Genomic DNA, 23637 nt, shown 5'->3' with positions numbered 1-23637 from the left:
CTTGCACAATCAAAATATATTTTCCATCCTGGCTCTCAGATGGAAAGAACTGGCATTCTATTGTGGTGTGCCGACATTTATTAAAGGATTTGAGTCATACCCCCTTGAGATACATAGGTAATCACAGCATCTGTTAGTGCATTTGATTTGTGCAATTTTGAACAATACATGTATACCACTGAGATGTCAGATACTGATAATAGTGCAATAACAACAGAGAACGACCGCTTCGGAACAGACTGATTGGACATTCACATTGAGCAGACCCTTCTTTCAAATGTTGAAACAAAAATAACAGGGATTGTTGCTCTCTGATTGAGAACAGTCCTGTTTGTCCCTATTGAACGCACGCCAGGACTTCGAGCGTGAAATTCAACAGAGAGCTACACAGCTTAAGTCTGAGGTATTGGTACATAATTTTTACTTCATCATCTTAGGCCAAAATAAACATGATCGTAAATATAACGTCCATAGTTCAAGTTCAATATTAGCATCCTTATTACATAGCTACATCTCTTCGACATACATTTAGTGCATGACTGATTTGGTCAATTGATTGTTTTTCACTCTAGTACTTGTTGTATGCTTTCAAGTCAAGTACTGATTACTTGGTCACAATTAATATTTAGCTTCTCTTTCAAGTGGACCCAAACAACTCCTATAAGTTATGCAGGTGGGTAAGTCAAACAGAACAGGGAATGCGCCTTTCACAGTTGGAATGAAATCCGCATAAAAATGGGTCGTTCTTGAATTGAGATGGCATTCCTTTTTTTTTTATACGTTCTTCTGTATTGCACCTGATAGTACCCAAATACATTTAAAGGTGAAATTTGCAGAAATCGTTCCGCCATTTCCTGTTTGCTAACGTTCTAATAGTTTAAGTAATTTCAGTTTGTGACAAAACAAGCAAGTGTAGTGTAGAAAATCATTGTACCATCTAAACCGCTTTGAGATATCTTTTCCATAACGAAATATATTTCATGTTCAGCTGTTTGAAGCTGGTGTACAAAACCCAAAGTAAAAGATGCAAAAACAAAACTTAAGAACGGGAAGCATAGAATTAGTGCACATAGAACAGATCTACCGCTTTTTTGACTTGCTTTCAATGAGAACGCCAAATCTATAACTCACAATTCTACGTGAATTTGGTCAGGTCGCCCAAAAGCTTACTACTGCAGCTTTAAATAAATATAAATACAAATGAGGTCAATTTTTTTCAAAATGCCAGGCCCACATCCCACCGCAATTCAACGACCCAAACAATACTAATCACAAGGTAATGTTAACAATATTAATAAGCAATGGAAGATCACCATCACCAGCACTGCGGGAGCTAGTCCTAATACATCCAGAAACACTGGGGCTGTGTCTCAATAGTTTAAACAATATAGCTTATTTTCCATATCTCCTTTCCTTGTGTCCTTCCCTCTATGATCACTGATCTGGCTGGACACGATAGGTTGAAGGAACATCAGTTGTAATGAAGGAGATGAGGAAAGGAAGCCATTTCAGAGTATTAAGACACAGCCAGCTAGTGCCTTAGCGTAGAACCACACAGCAGCTAAAATGCCCTGACACACAGTGCTTAATCAGTAAACAGGACTTCAACACTACTGAACAAAAACAGTACAAATTAAATCACACCACACTCTACTGCAAGCAGCAGTGATGACACACAGGGATGATACCCACACAGAGACACACAGACAAATTATAAACACTTCTCTTTAGCCTTTACGCTGCCTGTGCATTCATTTAAGTGTTCAAATACAATGTACCTATAGACAACAAGTGACATTATAGGCCCAGCATAGGCTAGTGTGCTGGGGGTTGGGAATGGGGCTTATTATGTGTGTTTGGTCCAATACATTATACACACACACAAACACAGCTGGTGGGGGTCAGGAGGGAGTGCTGGTGGTTGTGGGTAGTGTAGTCTTCTACTGGACGTTGACAACAGTCTCGTGGATAGACTCGGCCACATAGTCGATGTTCTTAGTGGTCAGACCACACATGTTGATACGACCGCTGGCCATTAGGTAGATACTCCTCTCCTTGATCATGTACTCCACTTGTTTAGCTGGACAGAGAGAGGGAGAGAAAATATAAAAAGGTATGACATCACAAATATTATATTTTCAGAACGTACAATATACTATCGGTGTGAAAGGAGAGTTAAAGAAGAGAGGATATTTCTGTGCCAGTGTGCTGTGAACATGTGTATACTGAGTAGAACCGCCCCCCCCCGTTCAGTTAAGGCATCAGTGAGCCTTAGCGTCAGTGTTCTCTACGCTGGGAAGCTGTTTCCTGGTTCTAACAGCTTTTTGAAGCTCTCAGGAAGACAGCACAGCACAGAGGAGTTTAATGTTGATCCAGGAAGTTACTTCACACAAACAGTAATGAGGATGTGCTCAGCGGACTGGTGAAGCTAAACATAGCTGGGTGGTGAGTGTATGTGTGTGTGCTTACGGTTGAGGCCAGTGAAGCTGAACATGCCGATCTGCTGTGTGATGTGGTTCCATGTTCCTGGTGTTTCCAGAGCCTGCAGTTTAGCCTGGAGTGAAGCCCTCATCAACAACACACGGTCTGCCATGGTCTTCACATTATCCTTCCTACAACAGAGAGACAGGGAGACCGAGAGAGAAAGAGAGAGAGACAGGGATAGACGGAGAGACAGGGTTAGACGGAGAAACAGGGTTAGACGGAGAAACAGGGTTAGAGGGGGAGGAAGGGAGGATATAGATCAACGTTTTGACCACTCATGTATAATTGTTGGACGTGCATACACTACTTTTGTACTGTCTGTGTGTGTACCCACCATTCAGCAAAGAGTTCAGGTGTGTTGAGTGTGATGGCGACCAGCCTAGCACCCTGGGAGGGAGGGTTGGACCAGGTTACCCTGACAATCTTCTCCATCTGAGACAGAACTCTCTTCAGGTTGTCAGAATCACGAGCTACAATAGTCAGGTTCCCCACACGCTCATCTGCCAGCACACAGAACATTTATTTCAGGGTTCCCTTATGCATTATGTACATATATTACATTTGAAATGTGTGTGTGAGTGTTATGTGTGAAAGGTGGGAGTAGGAATACATTGATTGGTTTCATATGTTTCAATGCATCTTACAGTGTGTTTGTGAGTGCGTGTGTGCTCATCTTGGCAGATTTAGTTTTAATCTTAAAATACCTTTTTAGTCATAGTCAAATTTTTGTCCTTTCATCCGTTAGTTTTAGTTATTATCAGTCGACTAAAAGTCAAAACAATTTTAGTCACAGCCAAATGAGTCACATATTTTTTAAAGATATTTTTTATTTAACCTTTATTTAACTAAGTCAGTTAAGAACAAATTCTTATTTACAATGACGGACTACCCCGGGCAAACCCTAACGACTCTGGGCCAATTGTGCGCCGCCCTATGGGACTCCCAATCATGGCCGGTTGTGATACAGCCTAGAATCAAACCAGGGTCTGTAGTGACGCCTCTAACCCGGAAGCTTATAAGAAATCCTGCTATGCCCTCCGACGAACCATCAAACAGGCAAAGCGCCAATACAGGGCTAAGATTGAATCGTACTACGCGGGCTCCGACGCTCGTCTTATGTGGCAGGGCTTGCAAACTATTACAGACTACAAAGGGAAGCACAGCAGCGAGCTGTACAGTGACACGAGCCTACCAGACTAGCTAAATCACTTCTATGCTCGCTTCGAGGCAAGCAACACTGAGGCATGCATGAGAGAACCAGCTGTTCCGGACGACTGTGTGATCACGCTCTCCGTAGCCGAGGTTAGTAAGAACTTTAAACAGGTCAACATTCACAAGGCCACGGGGCCAGACGGATTACCAGGACGTGTGCTCCGGGCATGTACTGACCAAATGGCAGGTGTCTTCACTGACATATTCAACATGTCCCTGATTGAGTCTGTGATACCAACATGTTTCAAGCAGACCACCATAGTCCCTGTGCCCAAGAACACTAAGGAAACCTGCCTAAATGACTACAGACGCGTAGCACTCACGTCCATAGCCATGAAGTGCTTTGAAAGGCTGGTCATGGCTCACATCAACACCATTATCCCAGAAACCCTAGATCCACTCCAATTTGCATAACGCCCAAACAGATCCATAGATGATGCAATCTCTATTGCACTCCACACTGCCCTTTCCCACCTGGACAAAAGGAACACCTACGTGAGAATGCTGTTCATTGACTACAGCTCAGAGTTCAACACCATAGTGCCCTCAAAGCACATCACTAAGCTAAGGATCCTGGGACTAAACACCTGGACTTCCTGACAGGCCGCCCCCAGGTGGTGAGGGTAGATAGCAACACATCTGCCACGCTGATCTTCAACACTGGAGCCCCTCAGGGGTGCGTGCTCAGTCCCCTCCTGTACTTCCTGTTCACCCACGACTGCGTGGCCAGGCACAACTCCAACACCGTCATTAAGTTTGCAGATGACACAACAGTGTCACCGACAACGATGAGACAGCCTATAGGGAGGATGTCAGAGACCTGGCCGGGTGGTGCCAGAATAACAACCTATCCCTCAACGTAACCAAGACTAAGGAGATGATTGTGGACTACAGCAAATGGAGGACCGAGCACGCCCCCATTCTCATCGACGGGGCTGCAGGGGAGCAGGTTGAGAGTGTCAAGTTCCTTGGTGTCCACATCACCAACAAACTAGAATGGACCAAACACATCAAGACAGTCGTAAAGAGGGCATGACAAAGCCTATTCCCCCTAAGGAAACTAAAAAGATTTGGCATGGGTCCTCAGATCCTCAAAAGGTTCTACAGCTGCAACATCGAGAGCATCCTGACTGGTTGCATCACTGCCTGGTATGGCAACTGCTCGGCCTCCGACCACAAGGCACTACAGTGAATAGTGCGTAAAGCCCAGTACATCACAGGGGCTAAGTTGCCTGTCATCCAGGAGGTGTCAGAGGAAGGCCCTAAAAATTGTCAAAGACTCCAGCCACCCCAGCCATAGACTGTTCTCTCTACTACCGCATGGCAAGCGGCACCGGAGCGCCAAGTCTAGGACAAAAAGGCTTCTCAACAGTTTTTACCCCCAAGCCATAAGACTCCTGAACAGGTAATCAAATGGCTACCCGGACTATTTGCATTGTGTTTGTGTACCCCCCAACCCCTCTTTTACGCTGCTGCTACTCTCTGTTTATCATATATGCAGAGTTACTTTAACTATAAATTCATTTACAGTTGAAGTCGGAAGTTTACATACACTTAGGTTGGAGTCATTGAAACTCATTTTTCAAACACTCCACAAATTTCTTGTTAACAAACTATAGCTTTGGCAAGTCGGTTAGGACATCTACTTTGTGCATGACACAAGTAATTTTTCCAACAATTGTTAACAGACAGATTATTTCACTTATAATTCACTGTATCACAATTCCAATGGGTCAGAAGTTTACATACAATAAGTTGACTGTGCCTTTAAACAGCTTGGAAAATTCCAGAAAATTATGTTATGGTTTTAGAAGCTTCTGATAGGCTAATTAACATAATTTGAGTCAATTGGAGGTGTACCTGTGGATGTATTTCAAGGCCTACTTTCAAACTCAGTGCCTCTTTGCTTGACATCATGGGAAAATCAAAAGAAATCAGCCAAGACCTGGTTCATCCTTGGGAGCAATTTCCAAATGCCTGAAGGTACCACGTTCATCTGTACAAACAATAGTATGCAAGTATAAACACCATGGGACCATGAGGCTGTCATACCACTCAGAAAGGAGACGTGTTCGGTCTCCTACATTTCACATTCTTAAAATAAAGTGGTGATCCTAGCTGACCTAAAACAGGGAATTTTTACTAGGATTAAATGTCAGGAATTGTGAAAAACTGAGTTTAAATATATTTGGCTAAGGTGTATGTATACTTCCGACTTCAACTGTACATGTACATACTACCTCAATTAGCCCGACTAACCGGTGCCTATATATAGCCTCGCTACTGTTGTTATTCACTGTCTTTTTACTGTTGTTTTTTATTTCTTTACTTATCTATTGTTCACCTAATACCTATTTTTTACATAACAATTACACTGTTGGTTAGGGCCTGTAAGTAAGCATTTCACTGTAAGGTGTATTCGGCGCACATGACAAATAAACTTTGATTTGATTTGAGCCCACATAATATTTTTTTATATATTTTTTTATGAATATTTAGGCTACCTTTACCAGATAGCTTTGTCCAACTAGGCCTACTATCCCTTCCTATACCTTAGCTGGCAACATTGATATTGTGGCTTATTGTTACCAATGCCAGCCATAATTAACCATATAGGCCATAAAGCCTATAGGTTAAACAATTTACATCTCAGATTTTCTCCCCATCGTAACCGTCAAGGGTGTTAAATAACAATGGTTTCCTTGAAAGGGGGAGAATTTGAGCTTTCCAAAAATGCCAGAAGTATTACTGCAATCCTAATATTCAACAAATGGCATTTGTTTTTCCCATAGGAAAATAGCAACCGCAACTCGCATTTGAGTACTGTGGCGCGAGAGCGGCAACACGGATGAATAAATAACAGCTCACATGGGAAAACAGTCTACATGAAAGTAGGAGAGAGTAAACATTATTGTTTCTAGTTGAGGTTAGCCTAGTTACAAGTGAAGTGTCCTGGCTTCGCATCAGTTCAGAAGATTGACGAGTGACTGAAGTGACTGCCTGGGAGCTGTGTGGGAGAGCCAGACAGATCAGCTCACGGCAAGTGAAGAAGTTCATTCTGCCAATGAGAGGATTGCATGAAATATTCTGCATGCACGCATGCTTAGGATTGAACAAAACAGATGAAAAGGAGCTTCATGTCAAATTAAATGTCCATTAGTCTCATGTGGAATTCTCATCTCGTCACATTTCCATCGACTAAAATTAAAAGTAATTTGTAAGTTATAGTTTTTTCCAGGGCATCTCGTCTCGTTATAGTCATAGTTTTAGTCAGGAAAAATAGGTAGTTGACAAGTATTTTTCTTCATAGTTATTGTTGACAAAATTAACACTGGTGTGTGTGTGTGAGTGTGTCTCTCACTGTAGAGGCCAAAGTTCTTGGAGAAGGACTGGGCACAGAACATCTCAAAGCCCTGTGTTACAAAGTAGCGCACGGCCCAGGCATCCTTATCCAGACAGCCTGATGCAAAGCCCTGGTACGCTGAGTCAAAGAACACAAACAGCTTCCTCCTCTGGAGAGAGAAAATAAAAATAGAGAAATATTAAAACCTCCAGGAGAAAAAAAAAATTACATACAAAAAAAGCATTTGTTTTTTAAAATATATACTTTTTTACAAAAGTTGCGCATGTACACACACACACAGTGTGTGTCTTACTATACTTTTTGGGAACCAACAATTGATTCCATTCAAAATGCTATTTTCACTAACCCCTAACACTAAACCTAACTCTAACCCCTAAAACAGTATTTTTACAAATAGCCTTTTTATTTGGTTTACTATTCCTGTGAGGACCTCTGGTACTCACAAGTATAGTAAAACGTGCACACACACACAGTCTTACCTTCATGACCTCAGCCACCTGCATCCACTCTACGTGTGTAGGGTCTGTGCCGGTGGGGTTGTGGGCGCACGCGTGCAAAACAAAGATGGAGTGCTTTGGTGCACTCTGGGACAGGGGTCAAAGGTCAATGTTAGTCTACAGGACAGACAAATTACATATTGTGTACTGGGAGTTGATGCACCAAGTTGGTATCGCTAGAAAGCCAAACCTATCCTCTTTTCAACAGTGTGTAAAAAGCTAATTTACTATCTACGTTGACATGAGCAGTTAAGATATTCAATATTCACTATTGTGATGTAAACTCAGAGTTCGGGAGATGGTCTGGTCTCCATGTCAACACCACCAGTTCAGAGGTCAGCGTCTCACCTCCAGGTCGCCTAACAAACCGTCCAGATCCAGACCCCGCTTTTCTGCGTCCCAGTACTTATAGGGACGGATGTCCTCGAACCCGGCGTTGGCAAACACAGCATTGTGGTTCTCTAGAAACAAACAGTAGAGGAGATTTCACAACACTTTTCTCTAATAGAGGAGTCTTTCTTTGAATGCTTCATGTGTCTTTTGAGGCCTGCTTTGTAACATTAGCTGACATTGTTACAAAGATTAAGTCCAGCATGTTAAAAAGTAACATGTTGGACTTAATCACCTACAGTGCCTTTGGAAAGTATTCAGACCCCTTGACTTTTTCCACATTTTGTTACGTTACAGCCTTATTGTAAAATTGATTAAATAACAAAACTTCTCAGCAATCTACACACAATACCCCATAATGACAAAGCAAAAACAGGTTTATTAAAAATAAAAAACAGAAACACCTTATTTACATAAGTATTCTGAACCTTTGCTATGAGACTCGAAATTGAGCTCAGGTTGATCCTGTTCCACTGATCCTCTTTGAGATGTTTCTACAACTTGATTGAGGTCCACCTGTGGTCAATTCAATTGATTGGATATGATTTGGAAAGGCACACACCTGTCTATATAATGTCCCACAGTTGACAGTGCATGTCAGAGCAAAACCCAAGCCATGAGGTTGAAAGAATTGTCCGTAGAGCTCGTAGACAGGATTGTGCCGAGGCACAGACCTGGGGAAGGGTACCAAAAACATTCTGCAGCATTGAAGGTCCACAAGAACACAGTGGCCTCCATCATTCTTAAATGGGAGAAGTTTGGAACCACCAAGACCACCAAGGCCAAACTGAGCAAAAGGGGGAGAAGGGCCTTGGTCAGGGAGGTGACCAAGAACCCGATGGTCACTCTGACAGCGCTCCAGAGTTCCTCTGTGGAGACGGGAGAACCTTCCAAAAGGACAACCATTTCTGCAGCACTCCACCAATCAGGCCTTTATGGTAGAGTGGCAAGACAGAAGCCACTCCTCATTAAAAGGCATATGACAGCCCACTTGGTGTTTGCCAAAAGGCACCTAAAGACTCTCAGACCATGAGAAATAAGATTCTCTGGTCTGATGAAACCAAGATTGAACTATTTGGCCTGAATACCAAGTGTCACGCCTGGAGGAAACCTGGCACCATCCCTACGGTGAAGCATGGTGGTGGCAGCATCATGCTGTGGTGATGTTTTTAAGCGGCAGGGACTGGGAGACTAGTCAGGATCAAGGCAAAGATGAACAGAGCAATGTACGGATAGATCCTTGATGAAAACCTGCTCCAGAGCGCTCAAGACCTCAGACTGGGGCAAAGTTTCAACTTCCAACAGGACAACAACCCTAAGCACACAGCTAAGACAATGATGCAGGAGTGGCCTCGGGACAAGTCTCTAAATGTCCTTGAGTGGCCCAGCCAGAGCCCAGACTTGAACCCGATCGAACATCTCTGAAGAGACCTGAAAATAGCTGTGCTGCAACGCTCCCGAATGGCAGGGTCTCCCGAGTGGCGCAGCGGTCTAAGGCACTGCATCTCAGTGCTAGAGGCATCACTACAGACCCTGGTTCGATTACAGGCTGTATCACAACTGGCCGTGATTGGGAATCCCATAGGGCAAATGTCACGACTTCCGCCAAAGTTGGTCCCTCTCCTTGACGAGTGGAAGACGGCATTCAGTGCCACCTCAGGGCACTATGAGTACCTCGTCATGCCGTACGGGTTGATGAATGCGCCATCAGTCTTCCAAGCCTTTGTAGATGAGATTTTCAGGGACCTGCACGGGCAGGGTGTAGTGGTGTATATGGATGACATTCTGATATACTCCGCTGCATGCGCCGCTGCATGCGCCGCTGCACGCGCCGAGCATGTGTCCCTGGTGCGCAGGGTGCTTGATCACCTGTTGGAGCATGACCTGTACGTCAAGGCTGAGAAATGCTTGTTTTTCCAGCAATCTGTCTCCTTCCTAGGGTATCGCATTTCCACCTCAGGGGTGGAGATGGAAAGTGACCGCATTTCAGTCGCGCGTAATTGGCCGACTCCCACCATGGTAAAGGAGGTGCAGCGGTTCTTAGGGTTTGCCAACTACTACCGGAGGTTTTGGTCAGGTAGTGGCTCCCATTACCTCACTGCTGAAGGGGGGCCCGGTGCGTTTGCGGTGGTCGGCTGAGGCGGACAGGGCTTTTAGTCACCTGAGGGCTCTGTTTACCTCGGCTCCCGTGCTGGCCCATCCGGATCCCTCTTTGGCGTTCATAGTGGAGGTGGACGCGTCCGAGGCTGGGATAGGAGCGGTGCTCTCTCAGCGCTCGGGTACGTCACCGAGGCTGCGCCCCTGTGCCTTCTTCTCGAAGAAGCTCAGCCCGGCGGAGCGAAACTATGACATGGGGGACCAAGAGCTGTTGGCTGTCGTCAAGGCCTTGAAGGAGTGGAAACATTGGCTTGAGGGGGTTTATGTTTCCTCCTGCTCGGGGTGCGCCCAGTGGAAGGCTCCTAGGCACCTGCCCAGAAGTAAGCTACACCCCTTACCCATTCCACAGCGGCCGTGGTCGCACCTGTCGGTGGATTATCTGACTGTTCTTCCACTCTCACAGGGTAACACCGCGATCCTGGTCGTTGTGGATCGTTTCTCTAAGTCCTGTCGTCTCCTCCCTCTGCCCAGTCTCCCTACGGACCTACAGACTGCGGAGGCCTTGTTTACACACGTCTTCTGGCACTACGGGGTGCCTGAGGATATAGTGTCTGATCGGGGTCCCCAGTTCACGTCTAGGGTGTGGAAGGCGTTCATGGAATGTCTGGGGGTCTTGATCAGCCTTACTTCAGGGTTTCACCCCGAGAGTAATGGGCAGGTGGAGAGAGTGAACCAGGATGTGGGTAGGTTTCTGCGGTCCTATTGCCAGGACCGGCCGGGGGAGTGGGCGACGTTCATGCCCTGGGCCAAGATGGCACAGAACTCGCTCCGCCACTCCTCCACTAAATTCTCTCCCTTCCAGTGCGTACTGGGGTACCAGCCGGTTCTGGCGCCTTGGCATCAGAGTCAGGCCGAGGTTCTTGCGGTGGACGACTGGTTCAGGTGCGCGGAGGAGACATGGGAAGCCGTCCGTGTCCACCTTCAGCAGGCCATGACGCGCCAAAAGGAGAACGCAGATCGCCACTGCCTGCCCTGCCGGAAGCTGAGTCCGCGGTTTGTGGGACCATTTAAAGTCCTGAGGAGAGTGAACGAGGTTTGTTATAGGTTACAGCTTCCACCCGATTACCGTATTAACCCCTCGTTCCATGTGTCTCTCCTCAGGCCGATGGTGGCTGGCCCGCTCCAGGAGTCTGAGGTGCGGGAGGTTCCTCCGCCCCCTCTGGACATTGGGAGGGCCCCGGCGTACTCTGTTCGTTCCATACTGGATTCGAGGCGTCGGGCGAGGGGCCTTCAGTATCTCGTGGAGTGGGAGGGGTACGGTCCGGAGGAGAGGTGCTGGGTTCCGGTCGAGGACGTGTTGGACCCTTCAATGCTGCAGGAGTTCCACCGTCTTTGTCCGGATCACCCTGCACCTCGCCCTCCGGGTCGTCCCCGAGGCCGGTGTCGACGCGCAGCTGGAGACGCGCGTCAAGGGGGGGGGTACTGTCACGACTTCCGCCAAAGTTGGTCCCTCTCCTTGTTCAGGCGGCGTTCGGCGGTCGACGTCACCGACCTTCTAGCCATCGCCGATCCACTTTTCATTTTCCATGTGTTTTGTCTTATCTTCCATCACACCTGGTTCCAATTCCATCAATTACATGTTATGTATTTAACCCTCTGTTCCCCCCATGTCCTTGTCCGTAATTGTTTGTTGTAGTGCTTGTGCACGGTATGCTGGTATTTTACCGGGTTTTGTTTGACCCATTTATTGTATTGTTCTGTTGACGGTGGTTTATAGTTATTAAACACAACCGTTGTAAATCCGTTTCCGCTCTCCTGCGCCTGACTTCTCTGCCGCCAGTAGCATCGCATTACAGCGAAGCACAATTGGCCCAGCGTCGTCCGGGTTTGGCCGGGGTAGGCCATCATTGTAAATAAGAATTTGTTCTTAACTGACTTGCCAGGTTAAAGGTTAAATAAAAATGTTATCAAAAAAAAGAATCCCCATCCGACCTGACAGAGCTTGAGAGGATCTGCAGAGAAGAATGGGAGAAACTCCCCAAATACAGGTGTGCCAAGCTTGTAGCGTCATACCCAAAAAGACTCGATGCTGTAATCGCTGACAGAGGTGCTTCAACAAAGTACAGAGTAAAGGGTCTGAATACTTATGTAAATGTGATATTTCAGTTTAGTATTTTTAATAAATTAGCAAAAATTTCTAAAAAACTGTTTTTGCTTTGTCCTTATGAGAAGGGGGAAAAAAACGATCCATTTTAGAATAAGGCTGTAACGTAACAAAATGTGGAAAAAGGTCAAGGGGTCTGAATACTTTCCCAAGGCACTGTATATAGTCACCTATTAATTAACTATGAAGAGGACTATTTAGCAGTATAAGGTCTAGATAAGATAACAACAACGAAAAGTTTATATCTTATTTGAGGACATTCATACAGCCCTGAATCAGCCGTACAAGCAACAGGTGTTTTTGTGTTGTCATTCCTGTGTGCATGTGTGTGTGTGTGTGTACCCCAGGTAGGCGCTGAGACATAGACAGGTGTTTTTGTGTTGTCATTCCCGTTGTACCAGCGTCTGAGAAACTCTGCCCCCATCTTCAAAGCACCTGTACCCCCCAGACACTGCACTGCTCCCACCTGACAGAGAGAGACAGGAAGCGAGAGAGCGAGAGAGAGATAGGGGGGAGAGGGTGAGGGTGAGGGTGAGGGAGAGCGAGAGAGGGTGACCGAGAGAGAGAGACAGTTGAGAGAGGGGTAGAGAGAAGGTGGTGGCTGATACACACTAAGTAAGTGACTTGATAACTACTTAGGAGCAATGTAGCGCACCAGTACAAATTTAAATACATACCTTTAAATTCAGCTCAATATCTGCATAATCACGCACACATGCACACAACACAACTCCCCTAACACATTCACACTTCATAAACTACCCTACCCTGTTCTCCTGGATGGCAGGGCTGTCTTCTCCCAGGGCGATCTTGGATGCAGAGGACCTAAACTCAGGCAGACCCAGAATGGCCAGGTACTCATGGTTCAGACTGTTGTCCGCTACGATGATCTTCTCCACCTTCTTAACCACGGGCAGCACCCAGGGCTGGCCCTCATCTGTCCTGTAGGCTGTAGGGAAGAGACAAGCTAGCTACAGCAGGTGAGGGGGGATACAGTGTTTCCAATATATGGGCCTGATATAGCCTATATATTGATATATACTGCTCAAAAAAATAAAGGGAACACTTAAACAACACAATGTAACTCCAAGTCAATCACACTTCTGTGAAATCAAACTGTCCACTTAGCAAGCAACACTGATTGACAATACATTTCTCATGCTGTTGTGAAAATGGAATAGACAACAGGTGGAAATTATAGGCAATAAGCAAGACACCCCCAATAAAGGAGTGGTTCTGCAGGTGGAGACCACAGACCACTTCTCACTTCCTATGCTTCCTGGCTGATGTTTTGGTCACTTTTGAATGCTGGCGGTGCTTTCACTCTAGTGGTAGCATGAGACCGAGTCTACAACCCACACAAGTGGCTCAGGTAGTGCAGCTCATCCAGGATGGCACATCAATGCAAGCTGTGGCAAGAAGGTTTGCTGTGTCTGTCAGCGTAGTGTCCAGAGCATGGAGGCGCTACCAGGAGACAGGCCAGTACATCAGGAGACGTGGAGGAGGCCGTAGGAGGGCAACAACCCAGCAGCAGGACCGCTACCTCCGCCTTTGTGCAAGGAGGAGCAGGAGAAGCACTGCCAGAGCCCTGCAAAATGACCTCCAGCAGGCCACAAATGTGCATGTGTCTGCTCAAACAATCAGAAACAGACTCCATGAGGGTGGTATGAGGGCCCGCGTCCACAGGTGGGGGTTGTGCTTACAGCCCAACACCGTGCAGGACGTTTGGCATTTGCCAGAGAACACCAAGATTGGCAAATTCGCCACTGACGCCCTGTGCTCTTCACAGATGAAAGCAGGTTCACACTGAGCACGTGACAGACGTGACAGAGTCTGGAGATGCCGTGGAAAACGTTCTGCTGCCTGCAACATCCTCCAGCATGACCGGTTTGGCAGTGGGTCAATCATGGTGTGGGGTGGCATTTCTTTGGGGGGCCGCACAGCCCTCCATGTGCTCGCCAGAGGTAGCCTGACTACCATTAGGTACCGAGATGAGATCCTCAGACCCCTTGTGAGACCATATGCTGGTGCGGTTGGCCCTGGGTTCCTCCTAATGCAAGACAATGCTAGACCTCATGTGGCTGGAGTGTGTCAGCAGTTCCTGCAAGAGGAAGGCATTGATGCTATGGACTGGCCCGCCCGTTCCCCAGACCTGAATCCAATTGAGCACATCTGGGACATCATGTCTCGCTCCATCCACCAACGCCACGTTGCACCACAGACTGTCCAGGAGTTGGCGGATGCTTTAGTCCAGGTCTGGGAGGAGATCCCTCAGGAGACCATCCGCCACCTCATCAGGAGCATGCCCAGGCGTTGTAGGGAGGTCATACAGGCACGTGGATGCCACACACACTACTGAGCCTCATTTTGACTTGTTTTAAGGACATTACATCAAAGTTGGATCAGCCTGTAGTGTGGTTTTCCACTTTAATTTTGAGTGTGACTCCAAATCCAGACCTCCATGGGTTGATAAATTCGATTTCCATTGAATATTTTGGTGTGATTTTGTTGTCAGCACATTCAACTATGTAAAGAAAAAAGTATTTAATAAGATTATTTCTTTCAATCAGATCTAGGATGTGTTGTTTAAGTGTTCCCTTTATTTTTTTGAGCAGTGTATGTTTTACCAGTTAAGTTTGTTTTACGGTGCAAATGTTGCAGTAGCCCATTTCTGGCCCTATGGCTCTCTCTCCAGCTGGCATTACTGCCTTGGTGAGCAACCCACTCAAGAGAGGAAGGTGCCAATGAACAATGAACACTGACAACCTGAGGAGAGTTCTAACTCAGATGGAAATGTCACAAACACTCTCACCTGCGCTCTACTACACTAGAAGCTTTACTTATCTGCAAGATCCAAGTAGACTAATATGTAATTAGGCCTACCGTATGTCTCATCGACATGAAAAAATACTATAGTATACTATGGTATTAATATTATAGTGTTCACTGTAGTGTTTTCGCAGTCTTTACTGTAGTATTTACAGTTTACTACAGTATTTAAACGGTATACTATAGTATTTCATGTAGTGTTTTTACGGATTGTATAATACTGTAGTATTTAGTACTGTAGTGTTTTTGCGGACTTTAGTATACTGTAGTATTTACTGTAATGTTTTAACAGCCTGTAGTATACTGTCGTTTTTGCAGGCATTACTGTAGTATTTACTATAGCATTTTTATTTTATTATCTTTGACATCAAAGTGCAGGCTTTGTCCCTGAGGAAACCTACTGGAGAAAAACCTGTGTAAATAAGGTATATCTGTTTTAGTTATTTGTAATACATTTGCAAAAAAATCCTAGAAACCTGTTTTTGCTTTGTCATTATTGGGTATTGTGTGTAGATTGATGAGGAAAATTTTAATTTAATCAATTTTAGAATAAGGCTGTACAGTGCCTTGCAAAAGTATTCATCCCCCTTGGCGTTTTTTCTATTTTGTTGCATTACAACCTGTAATTTAAATCGATTTTTATTTAGATTTCATGTAATGGACATACACAAAATAGTCCAAATTGGTGAAGTGAAATGAAAATAATAACTTGCTATGAAGCCCCTAAATAAGATCTGGTGCAACCAGAAGTCACATAATTAGTAAAATAATGTCCACTTGTGTGCAATCTAAGTGTCACATGATCGGTCACATGATCTCAGTATATATACACCTGCTCTGAAAGGCCCCAGAGTCTGCAACCCCACTAAGCAAGGGGCACCATCAAACAAGCGGCACCATGAAGACCAAGGAGCTCTCCAAACAGCTCAGGGACAAAGTTGTGGAAGTACAGATCAGGGTTGGGTTATAAGAAAATACCCGAAACTTTGAACATTCCACGGAGCACCATTAAATCCATTATTAAAAAATGGAAAGAATACGGCACCACAACAAACCTTCCAAGAGAGGGCCGCCCACCAAAACTCAAGGACCAGGCAATGAGGGCATTAATCAGAGAGGCAACAAAGAGACCAAAGATGACCCTGAAGGAGCTGCAAAGCTCCACGGCAGAGATTGGAGTATCTGTCCATAGGACCACTTTAAGCCGTACACTCCACAGAGCTGGGCTTTAAGGAAGAGTGCCCAGAAAAAAGCCATTGCTTAAAGAAAAAAATAAGCAAACACGTTTGGTGTTCGCCAAAAGGCATGTGGGAGACTCCCCAAACATATTGGAGAAACTACTCTGGTCAGATGAGACTCAAATTGAGCTTTTTGACCATCAAGGAAAACACTATGTCTGGTGCAAACCCAACACCTCTCATCACCCCGAGAACACCATCCCCCACAGTGAAGCATGGTGGTGGCAGCATCATGCTGTGGGGATGTTTTTCATCGGCAGGGACTGGGAAACTGGTCAGAATTGAAGGAATGATAGATGACGCTAAATACAGGGAAATTCTTGAGGGAAACCTGTTTCAGTTTTCCAGAGATTTGAGACTGGGACGGAGGTTCACCTTCCAGCAGGACAATGACCCTAAGCATACTGCTAAAGCAACACTCGAGTGGTTTAAGGGGAAACATTAAAATGTCTTGTAATGGCCTAGTCAAAGCCCAGACCTCAATGCAATTGAGAATCTGTGGTATGACTTTGATTAATGTACACCAGCAGAACCCATCCCACTTGAAGGAGCTGGAGCAGTTTAGCCTTGAAAAATTGGCAAAAATCCCAGTGACTAGATGTGCCAAGCTTATAGAGACATACCCCAAGAGACTTGCAGCTGTAATTGCTGCAAAAGGTGTCTCTACAAAGTATTGATTTTGGGGGGTGAATAGTTATGCACGCTCAATTTCTTATTTCTTGTTTGTTTCACAATAAAACATTTTGCATCTTCAAAGTGATAGGCATGTTGTGTAAATCAAATGATACAAACCCCCCAAAAATACATTTCAATTCCAGGTTGTAACACAGAACCCAAACCAGCTGTGCTCGTGCGCTATTGTGCATACATTTATTTTGTCCCCCTACACCAAACGCGATCACGACACGCAGGTTAAAATATCAAAACAAACTCTGAACCAATGACATTAATTTGGGGACAGGTCAAAAAGCATTAAACATGTATGACAATTTAGCTAGTTAGCTTGCAATTGCTAGCTAATTTGTCCTATTTAGCTAGCTTGCTGTTGCTAGCTAATTTGTCCTAGGATATAAACATTGAGTTGTTATTTTACCTGAAATGCACAAGGTCCTCTACTCCGACAATTAATCCACACATAAAACAGCCAACCGAATCGTTTCTAGTCATCTCTCCTCCTTCCAGGCTTTTTCATCTTTGAACTTATATGGTGATTGGCATCTACACTTTCATAGTATTACCACGACAACCGGCAAAACATTTCGTCTTTCAATCACCCACGTGGGTATAACCAATGAGGAGATGGCACGTGGGTACCTGCTTCTATAAACCAATGAGGAGATGGGAGAGGCAGGACTTGCAGCGCGATCTGCGTCAGAAATAGAAAGGAGTTCTATTTTAGCCCTTGCATCGCTGACGCTTGTTGGCATCGCTGACGCTCGTTGGCGTGCACGAGCAGTGTGGGTACAATAATTGAATAACATGGATTTCTAAATATATTTTGCGGCGCGCGCGACGTGTCTGGTCTGGTCAGCATGTAAGGCAACAAATTAGGAAAAATGCCAAGGGGGGTGAATACTTTCGCAAGCCACTGTAACGTAACAAAATGTGAAAAAAGTCAAGGGGTCTGAATGCACTGTATACTTTCCGAATGCACTGTATAGTATTCTACAGAAGTAGTTCCCAAACTGTGGGGGCGCAAAGGGTCGGAACTCAGTCCGGCTTTCAATTTACTACTGAAAGTTGTAATAGTAGAATGCTCAAGGAGCAATTTCATTGGGTAGTGCATCAGCAGTTTTCCTCAAGTCATGGCAGACCTTAGAGAGCTACAGTTGAAGTCGGAAGTTTACATACACCTTAGCCAAGTACATTTAAACTAATTTTTCACAATTCCTGACATTTAATCCTAGTAAATATTCCCTGTTTCAGGTCAGTTAGGATCACCACTTTATTTTAAGAACGTGAAATGTCAGAATAACAGTAGAGAGAATTATTTCTTTCATCACATTCCCAGAGGGTCAGAAGTTTACATACCCTCAATTAGTATTTGGTAGCATTTCCTTTAAATTGTTTAACTTGGGTCAAACACTTCGGGTTGCCTTCCACAAGCTTCCCACATTTACATTTAAGTCATTTAGCAGACGCTCTTATCCAGAGCGACTTACAAATTGGTGCATTCACCTTATGATATCCAGTGGAACAACCACTTACAATAGTGCATCTAAATCTTTTAAGGGGGGGGTTATTCCTCCTGACAGAGCTGGTGTAACTGAGTCAGGTTTGTATGCCTCCTTGCTCGCACAAGCATTTTCAGTTCTGCCCACAAATTCTCTATAGGATTGAGGTCAGGGCTTTGTAATGGCCACCTTGACTTTGTTGTCCTTAAGCCATTTTGCCACAACTTTGGAAGTATGCGTGGGGTCATTGTCCATTTGGAAGACCCATTTGCGACCAAGCTTTAACTTCCTGATTGATGTCTTGAGATGATGTTTCAATATATCCACATAATTTTCCATCCTCATGATGCTATCTATTTTGTGAAGTACACCAGTCCCTCCTTCAGCAAAGCACCCACACAACATGATGCTGCCACCCCCGTGCTTTACAGTAGGGATGGTGTTCTTCGGCTTGCAAGTCTTCCCCTTTTCCTCCAAACATAACGATGGTCATTATGGCAAACAGTTCTATTTTTGTTTCATCAGACCAGAGGACATTTCTCCAAAAAGTATGATCTTTGTCCCCATGTGCAGTTGCAAATCGTAGACTGGCTTTTTTTATGGCGGTTTTGGAGCAGTGGCTTCTTCCTTGCTGAGCGGCCTTTCAGGTTATGTCGATATAGGACTCGTTTTACTGTGGATATAGATACTTTTGTACCTGTTTCCTCCAGCATCTTCACAAGGTCCTTTGCTGCTGATCCATCCTCAGTATTCTCCTATCACAGCTATTAAACTCTGTAACTGTTTTAAAGTCACCATTGGCCTCATAGTGAAAATACCTAAGCGGTTTATTCCCCTCTGGCAACTAAGTTAGAATGAAGCCTGTATCTTTGTAGTGACAGTGTGTATTGATACACCATCCAAAGCGTAATTAATAACTTCACCATGCTCAAAGGGATATTCAATATCTTTTTTTTATATGTTTTTATCCATCTATCAATAGGTGCTCTTCTTTGCGAGGCATTGGCAAACCTCCCTGGTCTTTGTGGTTGAATCTGTGCTTGAAATTCACTGCTCGACTGAGAGACCTTACAGATAATTGTATGGGCGGGGTACAGAGATGAGGTAAACACTATTATTGCACACAGAGTGAGTCCATACAACTTATTATGTGAATTGTTAAGCAACCTTTTACTTCTGAACTTATTTAGGCATGCCATAACAAAGGGGTTGAATACTTATTGACTCAAGACATTTCAGCTTTTCATTTTTGATTAATTTCTAAAAAGATGATTCTACTTTGACATTATGGGGCATTGTGTGTACATTTTTTTTTTTTTTTTTAAATGTAAGCCATTTTAAATTCAGGCTGTAACACAACTAAATGTGGAAAAAGTCAAGGGGTATAAATACTTTCTGAAAGAACTGTAGTGTTCCAATAGGACCCTAATCCACCGCAGTTTTTCCATCTCTTATGAATTGTTAATGGAGGGTTTAACACCATGTAACAACAGAGCTTTGGCCAGTTCTCTGGCGTAGCTCTGCTCACATGTAGCGCAATGCAAATCCTTTAGTCCGGAGAGGCCAAGCAAGCAGTCACAGACCCCACATAGAGATTTCAGCCTTTGCGCTGCAGTGTTAAATAATAATACAACACTCCATACAAAGATCCAGTCAGAAGAACGGTAATGTGTGAGTGCACTGCACTGTGTGACTAAATGGAAATTTGGGTTGTGTGACAATAAGAAAGGGGAGGGACGGGGGTGTATTCTGTCTACAGTCTCTCATAGGAGGATCGTAGAGAGAGTGAATGGGAGTGAATTACTCTATGATTACGGTCAATTTATCTTAACTTACAGTGATATGACCATGACTCATTGATCTCCAGCTACAACTACCGGCATGTTCCAGTCTGTTCCAGTCCTCCTTACTGCAGTGACAGAGCCACTTCTTTGGATGACTGCCAACGACAGGTTATATAGGCCTTGCTAGGCTATCTACGGATTCTGAACAATCAGCACAGAAAGCAAAGGACATGATGCTAGCCTGATTGATTGGTTTGGTGAAAAGGTTTCAACACATAGAACAGATCCAGTCTGTCACAACATTGAGGGAGAATGCAAAAAGGTGACACTTTACTTGACACCCTCTGTCATAAAACGTTATGACACAGTCAAACATGTCATAAAAACTTACATAACTTGCCATAACCTGTTATAATATGGTCATAACACTGTCATGACATATATTTAGACTTGTTGTGACATATATTGCATACTTTTATGGCTGGTTATGACACCTACATAAGAGTGTCAAACCCCACATCCTACCACACAAGGTAAAGCATTCCATTACACCACAACTTGTGTCAACAGTATGATTCTGTTATATAAAAATAAAAAATTGACCATGTTAAATTATCTTTGCAATTGCGCAAACATTGATGTCAGACATGCGCCTACCTCAATGCTCTGCTGATGATGACTGGGATGAATGAGGGGCAGATTTCAGGAGCAGGACAAGACATCCTCTTTTTGACTGATGACTCTTTTTGATGGTGACTGATATAAGGGCATGTACGTGATAGGCCTACCTGGCTTATATGATTATGAGGGTCATAATGCTTCTTGACAGTTTTATAAAGTGTATTTTCTTAGTGCAAGCAAAGTGATACTAGATGGTCATAATGGTTCTTGACAGTGTCATAAGTGTATTTTCTTAGTCCAAGTACATTAACACAGGATGGTCATAATGCTTCATGACAGTGTCATTAAATGTATTTTCTACAAGTTAATAAAAATTACGATGAAAAAAACATGACTGTAAAGAATTTATTACAACAAAAACAACGGATTTAAGTGACAAACTTTCAAATGAAAGGAAACTTCTTGGCAGGGAAAAAACTCATTTGAATAAATGTAGGTTCTGACACTCTTATGTAGGTGTCATAACCACTCTTATGTAGGTGTCATAACCACTCTTATGTAGGTGTCATAACCAGCCATAAAATAACGCAATTGGTCACAACAGGTGTTGCTTTATATATATATATATATATATATATATATATATATATATATATATATATATATATATATATATATATGCAATGACAGTGTTATGACCATATTATGACATGTTATGACAAGTTATGTCAGCTGTTATGACATGGTTATGACCGTCTTATGACACTGGGTGTCAAGTGAAGTGTTACCCAGTTTTCAAACAGGGCCCTGCAACACAACATTTCAGAATTTCAGATGATGGACTAGTTATAAAGGATTAGCTATGGTATACTAAGCCATCATTGTAAATAACATTTTATTCTTAACTGACTTGCCTAGTTAAATAAAGATTAAATAAAATTAAAAAATAAAAGACTAGTAAATTAGCTACTAACGTTAGCTAGCTAGTTAGCCACGGTTGAACGGTTCGCTAGTAAATGAACTATGCGATTATTAATGCTGCAGGAAATCAGACAGGCAGCAGGTGCATTGTTATCGCATTGGAACTCTGTGATCCAAATGTTAGCTAGCTTGTTTACTTCATCCCAGCGATTGACGCACCATCATCCCTTACCTCCAACTCCGAGGTTCACCTTCTTGGGGTTCGCGTCCTCTTTAAAATCATTCGACAGCTTGAATACAGCCACTGGGGTGGCTTGGGGAACCTCACCGAATAACGACATAATGATGAATATTACCAAGGAGGGGTGTTAGACAAAACGGTAAACAACCCGGGCGCAGACCGCTGTGTAAAGTGCTGCAGGACGAGATAGGAAAATACTTTCACCTTCAACTTGGATGGATTTGAGGTCGTCCCTAGTTAACACAGCCACAAAGTCATAAACCCCGCCTATTTCTACAATTGCGCTTCTCAATACAATTTGATTTTAAACCTAAACCTAACATTAACCCTAACCACACTGATAACAATTGCCTAACCCTAACCTTAATGAAGTCCAAATATATAATTTTTGTTATAATTTTTACGACATAGCCAATTTTGACTTTGTGGCTTTGCCATCTAGTGGAAAACGTGGATTTGGCCAATTGAGAATGAATGGAGAATGGGTGTGAAAGATTTCACCAATAGAAATCGAAAGCAAGCAGTTGACCCAAAAATCAGCCAATCCTAGCAACGATCGAACGGGGTCAAGGGGTGCAACATTGTGACGTTGTTTACAGCTGGCGCCAATGACTAGCCTCCATTGGAGATTGACAAATTACTATGCAAATCTCGGTCGCTGAATATGAAAGAGCGCCGTTGTGAGGCATTGGGATTTCCCTGCAAAATTTGTCTGACATCTAATAAATAGCCTACATGTTATTGCAATACCAGTAGTTATGCAGATATTCCAAAGCCTCATAACATCCATAGTTAAGCATTCTGCCTATAACACTGCAACAACTTTACTATGGATCTAAAACTATGGCTACCCTCTTGTTAAAATCTCCACATCTCTACACTTTAGTTACCTGATTGTCTATTCTCTAAACAGGCAACTGAATACATTTTATCATTTGTATTTCAATCAAAGATATTTACTGTTACAATCTATAAAAATGTTATATTGAACACCCCAATTTCTTTTAAATCACATTTCTATCAACCACAAGGTGGCACCCTAGGCTTGTTAGTCATGATCTACCATGATTTCTGCCCTGTATAGAAGTTGACCAGAGATCACCCTCCCCTCATCCTATATATTGTCCCAGGGACATCATACATTAGGGAACCCTAAACTGACCATAGATCAGTGTTAAAGTAACTTCCCAGTGTCTCCAGATTTTTATGAAATATGACCTATAATTACTTACAATATGAGTGAAATAGTTTTCCTTACAAAAAATGGTAATTAAGTATGTTAAAAAGCAGCTTTTCTGTGTTGGAGGGGTGTGGGCCTACCCCATCAATAGAATGATGTGGACATATACCTGTCATTAAAAATATGAACGCTCGCAGACCGCTGATTGGCCAGCTCATCCTCCTCTAGACCGCTGACTGGCCAACTCATCCTCAGGGAGATTAATGGCAACTTCTTCAACTGACGAGAAAAAATATATTCCTCGTTTGACCAAGTAGGCTACCTACCATGTTTAGACTGAACTACAAGCATCAAGTGCAGGTAAGCTATTGTAGTAGACCTTAAAACCTGTTGAGGACAGACGTTCCGCTAGCGGAACCCCGTTCCGCCAGCGGGACCCCT

General features: G+C 43.8%; 1 protein-coding gene across 1 annotated transcript; it reads right to left on the bottom strand.

Annotated features, from left to right (window-relative positions):
* Window positions 1-63: 63 nt before the first annotated feature.
* got1 (glutamic-oxaloacetic transaminase 1) lies at window positions 64-22171 on the bottom strand. The gene is given in 9 exon segments (NM_001141739.1): window positions 64-2080; window positions 2470-2612; window positions 2819-2984; window positions 7058-7208; window positions 7540-7644; window positions 7906-8018; window positions 12551-12674; window positions 12976-13157; window positions 22008-22171. Coding segments are annotated over 9 exon segments (1233 nt in total). The 5' UTR covers window positions 22117-22171; the 3' UTR covers window positions 64-1940.
* Between the last annotated feature and the right edge of the window lie 1466 nt (window positions 22172-23637).

Source organism: Salmo salar, chromosome ssa01 (assembly GCF_905237065.1).
Source record: "Salmo salar chromosome ssa01, Ssal_v3.1, whole genome shotgun sequence".
Taxonomy (NCBI): Eukaryota; Metazoa; Chordata; class Actinopteri; order Salmoniformes; family Salmonidae; genus Salmo; species Salmo salar.
The sequence above is the reverse complement of the archived record's forward strand: the minus strand, read 5'-3'. Positions and strand labels throughout refer to the sequence as shown.